The sequence below is a fragment of the Gadus chalcogrammus genome, chromosome 1 (genome assembly GCF_026213295.1).
Source record: "Gadus chalcogrammus isolate NIFS_2021 chromosome 1, NIFS_Gcha_1.0, whole genome shotgun sequence".
Taxonomy (NCBI): Eukaryota; Metazoa; Chordata; class Actinopteri; order Gadiformes; family Gadidae; genus Gadus; species Gadus chalcogrammus.
Window position 1 is genome coordinate 14,337,292 of NC_079412.1, and position 15,000 is coordinate 14,352,291.

At 45.0% G+C, this 15,000-nt stretch overlaps 1 protein-coding gene across 2 annotated transcripts in view; it reads left to right on the forward strand.

The window, feature by feature from the left end:
• Positions 1 to 5,058, forward strand: part of kcna2b (potassium voltage-gated channel, shaker-related subfamily, member 2b) — a 6,436-nt gene extending 1,378 nt beyond the window's left edge. The window contains exons 2-3 of one of the 2 annotated variants that reach the window (XM_056590849.1): positions 1 to 7; positions 1,039 to 5,058. The exon at positions 1 to 7 is cut by the window's left edge and continues 139 nt beyond it. In XM_056590849.1, coding sequence (XP_056446824.1) covers positions 1,157 to 2,653 — 1,497 coding nt within the window. In that variant the 5' untranslated portion in view covers positions 1 to 7; positions 1,039 to 1,156 and the 3' untranslated portion in view covers positions 2,654 to 5,058. The remainder of the gene's footprint in view (positions 8 to 1,038) is intronic. The other variant, XM_056590857.1, reaches the window with a different exon arrangement.
• The last annotated feature ends 9,942 nt before the right edge of the window (positions 5,059 to 15,000 follow it).

Here is a 15,000-nt window from a genome sequence, read left to right on the forward strand (position 1 = left end):
TACATAGGTGGGAGTTTACGAATGTTTCAATATTTGACATTTAAATATGAAAATAATACTTGATAAATTCTGTGAATGCCCACATTTATTCCACACAGAACGTTTACAGTTGACAGGTTGCTGAATCTAATTTGCCTATTGAATAAATAATTTCAAGCTATAAATATAAGGCTGTTCAGAATATACGTTTGATTGGCCACGTTGTCCTTACGATCATGCGATTTGCATATGAGTTTCAGCAGAAAGTGGTGAATGCCAATTGAAAAACAATAATGTATGAAGGGTATTTTTTCGACAGCTCTGATGATGCTATATTTTCCTTTTCCATTTGCTTTTATTAGCTTGTAGCCTACAAAGATACAGTTATTTGTTCATACATGATGAATCAACATGCGTTCAGTTGGTCAAGGTTTGGCTTAAGTGTGTGAGGGCAGACTGGGCATATCGGATATAAACAGGGAAAAAGAATGAAGGTCATTGAGAACGTATGAAGCACTCAGCGCATAATCCGATTTGGTTGTTCTAATTGCACCTTTTGAGAGCTGATACTGTATTGCTTGGAAGCATATTGATCCTTAGTGTGGTCATATGAGAGAGAGCTCAGAACCTAATACAGAGACGGAATGGAGCCAGTGGTCTCCAAGGAGGCCTTCCCCTCCACTCTCTGTACAGCTATCCCACCTCGTTGCTTTCTGGACTTGATGTAAGCCCCATAGTGCATGCCTCCACACGATCACAATTATGTGTTTATCTCGCTACATACATTAGGCTAAGTACATTTATTTAAACAAATGAGTTAGCACACAGATGTACAAAAATGTATGAGACGTCCAACAATAACTATATATAAACAAAAATCATACTTTATCTCAAATATGACCAACAATAAGTTAAAACGTATGCAATGTTTTATTTTTGGTTAAAATGAAATACTGTAAGCTCTGTTAAAGTGAGTTGATCCTTCTTTTTTTCTCTTGTCTATTTGAATATGTACTGGTACTGTTATACATTAACGGTCAGCATCTGTCTCATTCCCAGCTCATCAAACGATTTTGTGAGCAGGCCCGCGGTGAAGGACCCGTTGCACCGTAGGCCCTCGGAGGCCCCACAAGGGCCCCACCCTGTCTGAACACTGCAGGTTCCGTCCGCCTCCAGAATGACGGTTGCCACGGGTGACCCCGTCGACGAGGCAGCGGCGCACCCGGGTCTGCCCCTCGAACACTACGACCCGGACCCGGACCACGAGTGCTGTGAGCGGGTTGTCATCAACGTTTCGGGCTTGCGCTTCGAGACCCAGTTGAAGACCATCTCCCAGTTCCCCGAGACCCTGCTGGGCGATCCAAAGAAGAGGATGAGGTACTTCGACCCGCTGAGGAACGAGTACTTTTTCGACCGCAACCGACCGAGTTTCGACGCCATCCTCTACTACTATCAATCGGGAGGCCGGCTGCGTCGACCCGTCAACGTGACTCTCGACATCTTCTCCGAGGAGATTCGGTTCTACGAGCTGGGCGAGGAGGCGATCGAGATTTTCAGGGAGGATGAGGGCTTTATCAAAGAAGAAGAGCGGCCCCTTCCGGAAAACGAGTTCCAAAGACAAGTGTGGCTGCTCTTTGAATACCCAGAGAGCTCGGGTCCCGCTCGCATCATCGCCATCATCTCCGTCATGGTGATCCTCATCTCCATCGTGAGCTTCTGTCTAGAGACCCTGCCCGTTTTTCGCAACGACGACGAGGAGATGCACAAAGTCTATCCGCCTCACTACAACCAGACCTACGTCTACACCTCGACATACTTCACCGACCCCTTCTTCATCCTGGAGACCCTCTGCATCATCTGGTTCTCCTTTGAGTTCCTGGTGAGGTTTTTCGCGTGTCCGAGCAAAGCCGGGTTCTTTGGCAACATCATGAACATCATTGACATCGTCGCCATCATTCCCTACTTCATCACCCTGGGAACAGAGCTGGCCGAGCGACCAGAGGACGGCCAGGCGGGCCAGCAGGCCATGTCCCTGGCCATCCTGCGCGTCATCCGTCTCGTCCGGGTGTTCCGTATCTTCAAGCTCTCCCGTCACTCCAAGGGGCTGCAGATCCTGGGACAGACGCTGAAGGCCAGCATGCGGGAGCTGGGCCTACTCATCTTCTTCCTCTTCATCGGAGTCATCCTCTTCTCCAGCGCCGTCTACTTCGCCGAGGCGGACGAGCCGGACTCCCAGTTCAGCAGCATCCCCGAGGCCTTCTGGTGGGCTGTGGTCTCCATGACCACGGTGGGCTACGGGGACATGGTCCCCACCACCATCGGGGGGAAGATCGTGGGGTCCCTGTGCGCCATCGCCGGCGTGCTGACCATCGCCCTGCCCGTGCCCGTCATCGTCTCCAACTTCAACTACTTCTACCACCGCGAGACGGAGGGCGAGGAGCAGGCGCAGTACCTGAACGCCCCCAGCGTGCCTAAGGTGGAGTCGGCGGAGGACCTGAAGAAGAACGGTCGGAGCGGCAGTGGATCCACCATGAGCAAATCGGACTACATGGAGATCCAGGAGGCGGTGAATCACACCACTGAGGAGTTCCGCCCCGAGACCATGAAGACAGGCAACTGCACCCTAGCCAACACTAACTATGTTAACATCACCAAAATGCGTACGGATGTATAACCTGAGCTGAACGGCCTTTGGTTTGATGAGGAGGTATGTCTGACGGCGAGGGAGGAGGTCTTCTTCCTGCTGATCTACATGTGGGGCCCCAGACAGGGTGTCCAGAACAGATCGGTCCAGGGGACTACGTGGGCCAGGGTCCCAATAGGACATGTAACATCTATCACGGGATAACTGGCTGCCATCCCATTCCCCTTTTTTCAAACTTTCAGTGTCTGCATGGATTATCTTTGTGACTATTCAGTAATCAACTCTTCTTACAGTGGTAGCCTAAAAGTAGCCTAACCAGTAATAATCAATAGTATAGAAGCATTAAGTGTCCAGCGGTTGGCATTATCCTGCTCAAACTGCCGTTTCTAGAACTTGCACAAACATATGTTTTCCGCCTTACAAAAAATGTAGTACAACGGTAAACAGGAGCACTATCTCTTGCTCTTATTTCCAGGAACCTGACTCCTCACTAGATAGCACAGCATCTCAAAGGTGTTGAACGCATCGGTTCGCTTTTTCCCCACTATATCAGCCAATTCTGATCCCTGCCTTCTCAGAGGCGTGGTTCATGGATGACCACGCTACAATCCCAATCCACAGTAACACGATACCTTTTAACTGCCAACTCTAACTTCAAGGGGATGTAAGCACACACGCCAGATAAGCCTCTGCCTCGCCCAGTGCCTGTCTGTAGTGTTTGCAGGTGGATTAGGGGGCGGAAAAAAGCATCTCCTTCCACGCAGAGAGAATGTTCCATTTATTTATTGATATGAGTAAATTTGATGTGCTACTTTTTTATTGATTACTGTCCTTCAGGAATGGTATGGATGTGTGGATGTTTCCCTTTGAGGTTGAGTGCCTGTTGGTTAAGGCAGGCAGACGGTTGGGAGAGACACTGCCCACCACATCGGTAGTGTTGTGAGTGCCTACTAGGTCTACCCCTCTCTTACACTTCCAGCAAGTGTCTCTCCCCACCCCCCTTTTCTCTTTAACAGAACACTGTTATTAACAACTGCCCAGCAACAACTGTCTGTTTTCCTACTTCATAGCATTCCATTTTTGTAGTGATAGATACAAGAGTATGTTTTTGATAAATCATTTATGTTCCTTTTTATTTTGAGCAGTTAGCATCACATGGTTGAACTTTTATGGCTGTGAACCTTGGTAGTATAGAATGTAGGCTACTACAGATCATTTAATATGTAGATCAACGATGCATTAATAATTTCTAAGAGGCTTTCCATTAGCAAAGACCTTGGACAATTACATAGAAGTTTCCGAAGCTAAAGAGAATCAATTTACGAAACATAACAAGTTTGACTACTTAGCTAGACCAGCCATGACAGATTTGCAGTATCCATATATATATATGTAGAGAGATATATAGATATCTCTCTATGTATATATATATATATATATATATATATATATATATATATATCAGCAGAGAGGGATTGGCAAGGTGCAGCTCTATTACTTTTAGTTTTGTTTATCTTCAACAAAAATATTTCTTGTGTCATCCCAAACCGTGTCAGTATTGATCTCAGAGGGGGGTTGATCCTATTAGAGAGAAATCTTTTGAAGTTGCAACAAGCCAACAATTGTTGACTAAATCGAGACTAGACTAGAATTTATCGTGATGAGACCAGACTGCATTTATTTATTGATTTATTTGTATTAAGTTCACCAAAGAAACCTGCCACATGACTAATCTTTGATTGTAAAAGAGGACACATTTTTCCAAAGTTTACTACTTCCAATCCATCATACTAAATTGTTTAATTCCTACGGTACAATTTGACAACGATGAAATGCTAGGGAAAGTTTGCCAGGACCTGCTATAAGCCTATTTCATAAGCTTTTTATCCAAATAGCATGCATGCCCTATGAATTAGTCTTTGTAGCATGCAAAGTGTGAATGATGTAAAAATAACACATCTATAAGAGCAAAAGTACATATATCTCTATTTTTTCAATACGACAAACACGACCGCTAAGTGCAATATATAAAAGACAAACGTTGACTGGTTGGATGTTGTATGCCGATTGACAAATGCACCGATTTATTGTTAAAAACATCTAAGTGATGAGTGACATTTAACCAGCTCCACTGTAAAGTAAATAATAAGGTGAAAGTCCAGAAGGTTAACGGCAAGAGGAAAAACAGAGATGCAAAGCTGTGTGTCAATTCTTCACAAGTCCAAATTAGCCTCAGCTAGAAAGCCGTCTATGCTATCAGATTCATAACAACAGATGTTGGTCCCCTATGAACAGGAGATGAGGGGTATACAAGCCACGGGGCTGGTGTTCAGCAGAGTGGATCCTAATGCTCCTGGGGTGTGTCTTGAGTGGATCTCTATCGGAGCTGCATGCCCTGCGACCACTGGAGATGCGGTGTGTCCATGTAGTGCATCTTCGTGTGTTCAGAGGAAAGGCTGGGGTGGGGGGGTGGGCAGAGGATGTGTGCTCTGTGCTTGGAGGGTGAGGTCTATACAGAGAGCTAGTCAGTGTTCCCCTATTTCACCCAAACACAGCTCTTTGTAATCAACCATCTGGATATATGCATAGAATATCTGAGGAGGTGGGGATTCCTCCCCAGTTTTCTCTATGTGTGCGTGTGTGTGTTTGTTTCTCTTTGTGTGCATAGTTGTGTGTGTGTGTGTGTGTGTGTGTGTGTGTGTGTGTGTGTGTGTGTGTGTGTGTGTGTGTGTGTGTGTGTGTGTGTGTGTGTGTGTGTGTGTTTGTGTGCGTGTGCGTGTGCGTGTGCGCGTGCGCGTGCGTGTGTGTGTGTGTGTGTGTGTGTGTGTGTGTGTGTGTGTGTGTGTGTGCGCGTGTGTGTGTGTGTGTGTGTGTGTGTGTGCGTGTGTCGGCATCTGCAGTTGCTTTTCCAGTGTATAGGAGAGGCAGGGGCATAGTGAATCTTCTATGGTGTGTGTGTTGGCTTCACTCTGCTGGAACTCAAGGCCGTGTTAAATCAGCCGTAGACTTACCCGCTCTGACATTGCCAGTTTACACAGCATATTGCTGTGTCAGGAGATCCAGGAGATTTAGGAAATCGATTAAAAAGAAGAGATGGAGCAAAAAAGAGATACAACTAAACTTTATATTCTCATAGTTGCAGCAATTTGTACTTTTATTTCAATTTCCTTTACTGTGTATGCATCATATGTCCCGACAGTGCTTTTGAACTAACAAGGAATATGTAACTCGGTATGCTAATGCCTGAACAATAGATTTAGGAAATCGATTCAAAGAAGGGTTGGCGCCGAAAATAGATCAAACTAAACTTATTAACATCCTCATAGACGCAGTAATTTGTATTATGATTTGTATTTTCTTTACTGTGTGTGTATAATATGTCCAAACAGTGCTTTGAACTAACACTGAATATGTTACTCGGTATGCTCATGCCTGAACGATTGCTCTTGAGTCATTCCTTCACCCATAAAACTCGACAAAATGATGGGGGAAAGGGAACCGAATGGAAAGCAACCATCAACCCTAGGAACGCTAGGATGGGAAATCTATATCCTGAAATAACTAACGGACCAGAGAACATTGACCATGTGTTGTATGTCCTGCAAATGCACACACACACACACACACACTCAAAAAACAATATATCTGTACAGACACACACAACAACAACAACAACAACACACCCACACACACACACACAAACTGGACAATACCATAGCAACTGCAGGTGCTTTCTGTCGATCTAGTTGACTTCGCTCTGCGGTCGACACACAGAACGCTGTCTTTCCATGGAACACAAAAGCCACAAACTGAATGGACCACAATCTACTGCCAGTGGCGGTAGCGGTGTTAACTATGTATCTGAGCGTTACAGCTGCTTTTTAATGATGTCTTAAAATGCCTAAAAAGCTTCAGCTTTAACAATAAGCTTCTGCCATGTACAGATTCCTATGTAGCAGGGAATTAAAATGTGTGCTTCGTAAATGTATACAAGGAAATACAACCTATTCACGTAGGTCAATTATACCCTAGGATCTATATGCCTCCCCCAAGCACAAAGAAATATACAGAATTATATCCATGAGAAAATCCCCAAGGGGTTTATGATTTTTGTTTAAAATCTGCCTGCTTATGTTGTCTTTGCAAATACAATATAACAAAGCTGTTTTTATTTGAATTTTTGATGTTGCAATTTTGCTTACTGAATGTCATGGTTCACCTTGGAGCCTCATGCAGTGCAAGTGCTGAGATCACACAAACACACACACACATACGCGCACACACACATGCACACGCAAACACACACACATAAACCCACGCACAATTACAGACACGCATACACACAAAATAATGTATGCTTGCTCATGCACACCACACACACTCGGCTCCATTAATGTGCCATGGTGTGTAGTCATGGCTATATCCTCAGATGTCTGTATAAAGCCTGTGTTTTCTACCATTGTAACAAAAATAGAAGTAAAAAATATAAATAAAAATACATTACCATTGTTAGGATGAAATGCATCCACCGATGTGGATTATTGTCATGCACTTTACAAGGACTATAATGGAATAATGCCCTTTTGGAGAGAGAAACTATGGAGTGACTGGACACAAGAAGCATATATCATCCTCCCAAATGAATATAACTGTTAAAAGTGAGTGTTATATGATGGTCTTGATGATGACAACACTAATAATTATATCATTATGGTAACCTCAAACCACTGTTGTGTGTCTTTTTCTCATGTCAATTTGTGATTGTTGTCTGACTGGTAAAAGCACCTTAAGAAACCATATTTGAAAAGAAAAGCATGTTATGTTTAACCTAAGCTTGAATTGATTCTAACGCTAACTAGCAAACATTTTTTGTTTTGATTTAAAATATCTTCTCTAGATTGTAGTAGCACAATCATCCATGTTCATCTTTTGTTAAAATGATCATTACCCGCAGTGTCTCTCATTGCACACGCTAGAGATGGTGGCGTGCGTGTGTCCTCAGCAACAGTAACGCAGAAAGAGCAGTAACAGGTTTTTCCCATTCATGGTGCTCTCAAGTCCAGCACTAGCAGAGGGGCGGAAGAGCCAACCTCAAAGTGCCTGTGCGACACGCCATAAAAGCATGAGGCCAGCGAGGCTGAGAAGCTCTTCCTGCGGCCAGCCGTTCTCCTCCTGTCCATTACAGGGGAGGCGGTGGTCAGTTTGGATACAGTTTGAGTGTAGAGAGAAGCAGTCGGGGTCCGACAAATTGAAACAAACTGCTGTCCTCTGTGGTTCCTTGGGTCTATATATAACACACTGATGGGTGCGTGTTTTTGGGGCCGGTGGGTGCAGCAGGTGAAGAAGCGTTCTCGATCTGTTTGCATAAGAGCTAGAGATAATGGAACTAGTATCGAAGTCAGGTGTCGTCTCCTTTTATAATCAGCTTATGCTCTTGTTGGTCCTATACCTGCTCAGGATCAAACAACCTCTGTTTCTCCATCCTGTGTCCTGATTATAGGCCTATCTCACCTTTCATTCCCCTTTTACATTTGTTTTTCCTATACCCATCTCCCTTTCGCTCCCTGGGCACCGTCTCCCCAACCACCACTACCTCTTCCACCATCCCTCTCCTAATGCAGGCTAGGTGATTTAATTCCTTTCCTGGACATTTATTAGCAGTGTAATGCTCCCTCTGGCTGCTCCGGCCCTCCTGTGTTCCGGTATAACCTAGAAGCACCGGCCAGAGGGGCAGCCTCCCAGACCAACTGATGGATATTGATCCACTGATTGCTGTTTGATTATTAGGCCGGTGTTGAAAGGGGGGGCATTACTTGAGTTCTTTCCAATATGGAAACTTCACTGAAAGTGCCGGCCGGCAAGCCAGCCAGTCAGCCAATATGCCAGCAAGACAGAACATATAAAGAGGGAGAAGTAGACATGCAGGCGGTCCAGCATGGTTATGAGCTCACAGTTCAGTGGCTTTGGCACCAAACTACCTTCACTTATGTCTTTCTAGGGAGAAGGGGGTATTGAGGTTGCCTGTATCTTACTGAAATGTAAACCTCGACAAGGAGGGCAACAATATTTTAAATGAAATTAATGTTTTTCATCTCTGCAACTTAAATTGAATTGACTATAGATCTCTTAACTGTATGGCCTTAAGAAGTCCCTCAATGCTCTTTGTTCTAAATTGCAATATATTATTTACGTTTCGTCTACTACTTTCTTATATTAGGCTTATTATTGTGATAGACGGGTTCCCATATATCTGATGTATGTGTGTGTGTGTGTGTGTGTGTGTGTGTGTGTGTGTGTGTGTGTGTGTGTGTGTGTGTGTGTTTGTGTGTGTGTGTGTGTGTGTATGTGTGTGTGTGTGTGTGTGTGTGTGTGTGTGTGTGCGTGTGTGTGCGTGTGTGCGTGTGTGCGTGTGTGTGTGTGTCTGTGTGTGTGTGTGTGTGTCTGTGTGGGTGGCTGCACGGCTGCAGATTTAGCCTCCCAATGCAGTGGGATGATTTACATGCCAATACAGTCACAGGTTAAAAACCTGTCACCCACAACTTTATTTATGTCAACCCGCATTGACATAGAGTGGGCACACAATTGTTAATCTCTCTACCACACCCACAGTGCATGTGTGTGTCTGTGAGTATGTCTGTGTCCGTGTCTGTTTTGTACGTGCGCATGTGTGTGTGTGTGTGTGCGTTTGTTTGTTAGAGTGTAAGTGTATGTGTGCATACAAGGAGAGAATAGGAGCATTATTTGTCCAGGTTGAGGCAAGATTGGGGGTGAAGCCTATTTCCGTGTGGAACAGGAGGGTGAGTAGAAGAAGAGATGAGGAAAGAGAGGACAGAATGAACAGTAAAGAGGTCTGTAAAGAGAGCGGGGGATTGAAGGAGGAAAATTACACCACACTGTGGACTCCCAGACTGCCAACTGTGATTTACGGCATGAGGCTACATACAGCAAGGTGCCCTCCATCACACACCTTTACTTACAGACTAGCCAGACGGTTACAGGGACCCCCTCCCAATCCCCCCGGCCCCGTTTGTGTGGAGTGGCCCCTGTAATGGGAGGTAAAAGAGAAACCTTTTGGAAAGGAAACGATGAAAAAAAAATATCCATCTGCGCCGATATGAAGTGTTTATCTGAGAAAGCACAAAACAACATGTTCAAATGTAATGGAACTGTGTGGGGGTGGCCATATATGTGGACAATACAGTATTTGGAAATTAAATGTAGGATAATAGATATTTTCCCGTTTGGGATTAATAAAGTGCATCTTATCTAACTATACTATACCTAGCTGTCAACGGTCATTCAGTTCTTCAACTTCAATTGTACTTAACACATGAGCACAATTTATTTTAACCTGTTTTAGTTTCAACAATAATAATACACGGCAATAGTAAAAAGTACCGGTTGAACTAGTATAGTTGTAGCAGAAACAAATTTCTGATGCAGTAGGTTGCCTGTCACCTGTTAACAGTCCTTGACTATCCTATTATCCGTGGAGTAATGCAATCAAACTATTTGGAAGGGCATTAGAGGACTCAAAGCAGAACACAAAACACACATGCACTCGCACACAGACACACACACACACACACACGCACGCACACACACACACACGCACAATCACGTGCACACACACACTCTGACAAGGGCAGAGAGAGACAGAACTAAATAGATTATGTGTCAGTGTGATCGTTATTGTCTAAAGGTCCTGCCTTGTTATGTCTCTCAGCCAGAAGAGCAGGGCATCCCATTGTCGGGGCGGAGGTCGTCCGTCGTGAACGCACCGGTGCGTTCATGTACAAGCGACTGTGTGTATCTGGTAAACAGGCAGATCACGAGTGTGTAATAAAGGTATGCATCTCGGCTTGTTCATCCATAGAAAACCCCCAAAAAGGCACAGCTCTCCATCAGACGGGTTATGTTGGTGAGTGGACGTTTACCAGCAGCAGCATCAGGCTGTTAATCCGGGAAACCTCTTAAGTGGCGGGAAACGTCTTAAGTCATGTCACCGGCGTAAGTCACCGGCTCCCCTCGGGCCGCCTTGGACCCGCTCAGGAGAGCAACAGAAAGCAGTACACTTCATTGATCCTGAATAAAAGATCACTGCTTTGGATCGCCGCTGGGCATTGATGGTTGTGATGGGCATGATGAAGGACTTTTGTGGTATAGTCTCTCAGTCTGAGAGGTGGATTATTGGAGGGACGGGGCACCTGCACGCTGCTAGTTGTTTGTCTGCGTAAGCTTCTGTGTGTGTCTCCTTGTTTTCCTTGGATTCATCTGAAACGAGTCATAACGATTAGGAAAAAAAGGAAAAAAATGCAATTATTAACAGACCCCCCCTCCTCCTCCCACACACCTCTTTACCTCAGTCACGCATCGCTCCCAGACAGGATATGGGGTCTTAAAATATCTCCAGCTCATTCATAATTCATGAGCCTCCAGAATGATGCCTCGCTCTACATTTCTTTGGACGTCCTTCGATCCTCTCAGGCTAGGCTCTCTATACCTGCTATTAATCCCCTGCTTTCCACTGTGTTGCTTGATCTGGTTTAGGCTATATTTACCACACAACGCACAGGGACATACACACACACACACACACACACACACACACACACACACATACACTGGCACATACACTTTAATGCACACATGCACTTCACACATACACACACGCATGCAATTCACACACACACACACACACACACACACACACACACACACACACACACACACACACACACACACACACACACACACACACACACACACACACAAACACACACACACACACACACACCACACACACACACACACACACACACACGCACACGTGAGGTGAATCCTGGTGCCTCTTATGCTCCATGAGTGGATGGCTTAATAGGGGGCTGATTGTAGAGCATTATCAGTCAATGGCTACTTAACTTTGCTAACGTCTCTTGTGCTCAAGGGTTTACTACCGTCTCTGATTCGGTGTGCTCATCATCGAAACCGGCTAAAACCAGGCGTATTAACCGTCGGCTGACGGTAAAAGTGGATCCCGGGTGGGGTGGAACCCGGGTCAGGATTCCCGTGTCCTTCATCATTCACAAGTTGGTGTCTTCTGTCAGCTGTTTTACAGCCATGAATTACTACCACCTGCTATGAAAGTAATCACTTAAAGTGGTATATTAAATGTATCACAGTGAGTTGTATCGTATAATAATACAATAAGGTAGTAGAGCAAACAATTTCATAATGAATCGAAGAGCGAAGGATAACAAACAACCTAAAAATGGGCAAGCTAATGTTCCAGCTTCAGAAAACCCTTCTCCTTCAACCCCCAAACCCTCAGCCCCTTCACTTTCCCTCCCCTCTTTCGTCTCCCCAGAGACATAATGGTCCCGTGCTACTACTTCTGTTAGGCCTTTGAGAGACTTGGGTAGGAGATGATTTGTACGATTTAACAAATCAACTGGTATGTCATCAAAAGAAAAATGCCAAATAAATGTATTCAATCTGTCTGTGTAAATATAAGTGCAGTTCCGCTACAAGCCTGTAGAGGGAAACCCACTACTAAGAACCTAAGCACGTTATCCTCTGTTGCGCGCATCACGCATGGACTTATTAAAGACCATAGCAGTCTACAATGAACTACAGGGGTCAGTGTGAAGTCAAACCCACTGCCACTCATATATGCACGATCGTTTAATTGGAAAACGAGGATCTAATGTCTGGCGATTGATTTGGGTAATTGCAAGAAAGTGTTGTTTGATAGCAATGGTTCAGGATACCGATCTAACAACAACTTGGATCAATACAATGCAGGCTAAGTGTATAAAGTAAAATGTTGCCATAATTGGTTTTAAAGTCTCTCTTGTAAATCGAGGTTATAGAGAGGCCTTCAATTCACGAAAAAAAGCAAAAAGCAACATCTTGGGTTGGGGAGTAACAAATCCCTAATCTCTATCACTTCATCTCTCTCTCGCTCTCTCCCTCTCGCTCTCCCGCCCGCTCTCTAGCTCCCCCGCTCTCTCCCTCTCTCCCTCTCTCCCTCTCTCCCTCTCTCCCTCTCTCCCTCTCTCTCTCTCTCTCTCTCTCTCTCTCTCTCTCTCTCTCTCTCTCTCTCTCTCTCTCTCTCTCTCTCTCTCTCTCTCTCTCTCTCTCTCTCTCTCTCTCTCCCGCTCTATCTCGTGCGGGGCAACACAGTTTTGGAGGACGAAACAAACAGATTTTTGGGAAATTGGCCAAATTGAGCAGGGCCATGTTGTTATATCACGCTCACATCTGTCTCATGGGCGATTAGGCGGGATACTTTCCGGATGTGCCGTCTGTCCACGCGGTAAACCCAAAGGTGATGCGCTGTCCGTGCACGGTTACCATGCCTCCACCGAGGTCCGCAGTGGGAAAACTTTCGTGATCGATGCCAGGAAGTTTGAGGAGCCGAGGGGGAACTATTGACACAACGTCGAAGGTAGGCGGCGTTTTCCTTTTCCTCTAAACTACTCCAGGGCAGGAGCGCGTGGATCACCTTGCGTCTTTTTCTGTGACCAGCTGTTGCGCCTCCCGATATAAAGCGGATGCCTGTCGTTAGCGCTGAGTGGGCTAGTGCTGTCTTTACTCTGGGTAACTTCTCGGTCGACAGGTGGAAGAGACGCAACCCAAGCTGTTAATTTTTTTTTTTTATCAATATCTTATAACCTCAAAATGCGGGTGTTTAAGCGCTGCCGTTTTGCTATTTTAGGTAAAAATATATTTATATTCCAGAAATAGAAGACTATCAATTACGCTGACTCAATGTGCATTTTGAACTAGATATAAATATAATGTGTTGTGCATGTGCGTGTGCGTGTGTTCACTTGTTTTGATAGTTTATGATTAGTGACATGATATGCCATGAGGAATAAGTGTGGTCATTCACAGCAGATGGCCTTATCTTATCCCGTTGTAGCACAAAGGAAACATTCTTAACTATAGGCAATCGTTTTGGAAACAAGAGGATTAATCCCTATTTAGCTAAAGATAGAGATCAATATATTAATACTCTCTCCAATGCCTCATGATGGAAATTATTGTGACATGTGAATCAATAGGCCTATATTTATCAATTAGAGAGTAGCCCTTTCTTTCTGGGTAAATAGGATCAATGTTTGTTATCTGAACAGATGTTTTTAAGGACCATTCTGCCAATACTTTGATCGTGAGATCTGACCTTATGAACTCATACCTGTCACAAATTCATATATATATCAATATATTTTGTAGGCAGAACAGACGTAGGTTATTTTGCATTCATGTCTCTGTAAACACAGAATATGTGTGTCAGATTTTTGTTTGGCCGTGCTGGAGTTTTCCGCCGCCGCCTGAATTGCGAAAAGACGTTATGCTCTCAATTTGACCGACTTACCTGCTTATCTGGTCGCAATTTAATTTGACTGCTGGAGTTTGGTGCTCTACCATCGATGTGATTACTTGCTGATCTTCTCTTGGTCCCTGTTCATAGCCTATGCGACGGGTGGCATACAGAATGTGCGTGTGTGTGTGTGTGTGTGTGTGTGTGTGTGTGTGTGTGTGTGTGTGTGTGTGTGTGTGTGTGTGTGTGTGTGTGTGTGTGTGTGTGTGTGTGTGTGTGTGTGTGTGTGTGCGTGCGTGCGTGCGTGTGTGTGTGTGTGTGTGTGTGTGTGGGTGCGCGCACGCAAGTGCGTTAGGCGTGAGTGCTTGCGTGTACGTCATTCGGTACGTGTGTGCGCACACATGCGTGTGGAATGCATGTTTGTGTGTTAGTGTGTGTGTGTGTGTGGGCGTGCGTGCGGGTGTGAGTGCATCTTGTCAATGAGCCAGAGGAAGATTTGGTCTCATCTGCCTTCAGACCCTCCTGTCATCCTCACCAATCTCTGAAGCGTTTGTTCTTCCTGTGTATCCCATACACAAACACTGAATGATTTAACATTGGAAATAGGCGTATTCCTCAATGAATACAAATAAAAGACTAATCAGTTATGAGTCAGAGCAATAAGCTATAGCAGTGGTTTTAAATGATCAGTGATCACTTACCTCAAAAAATACTGACAGTGACCTGTAATCCTCCCGCACCCTCCACACCAGTTTTGGGAATTACACGCACGCACACACACACACACACACACACACACACACACACACACACACACACACACACACACACACACACACACACACACACACACACCAGACACACACACACACACACACACACACACACACACACACACACACACACACACACACACACACACACACACACACGCACACGCACACGCATACGCACGCACACACACACACACACACACACACACACACACACACACACACACACACACACACACACACACACACACACACACACACACACACACACACAC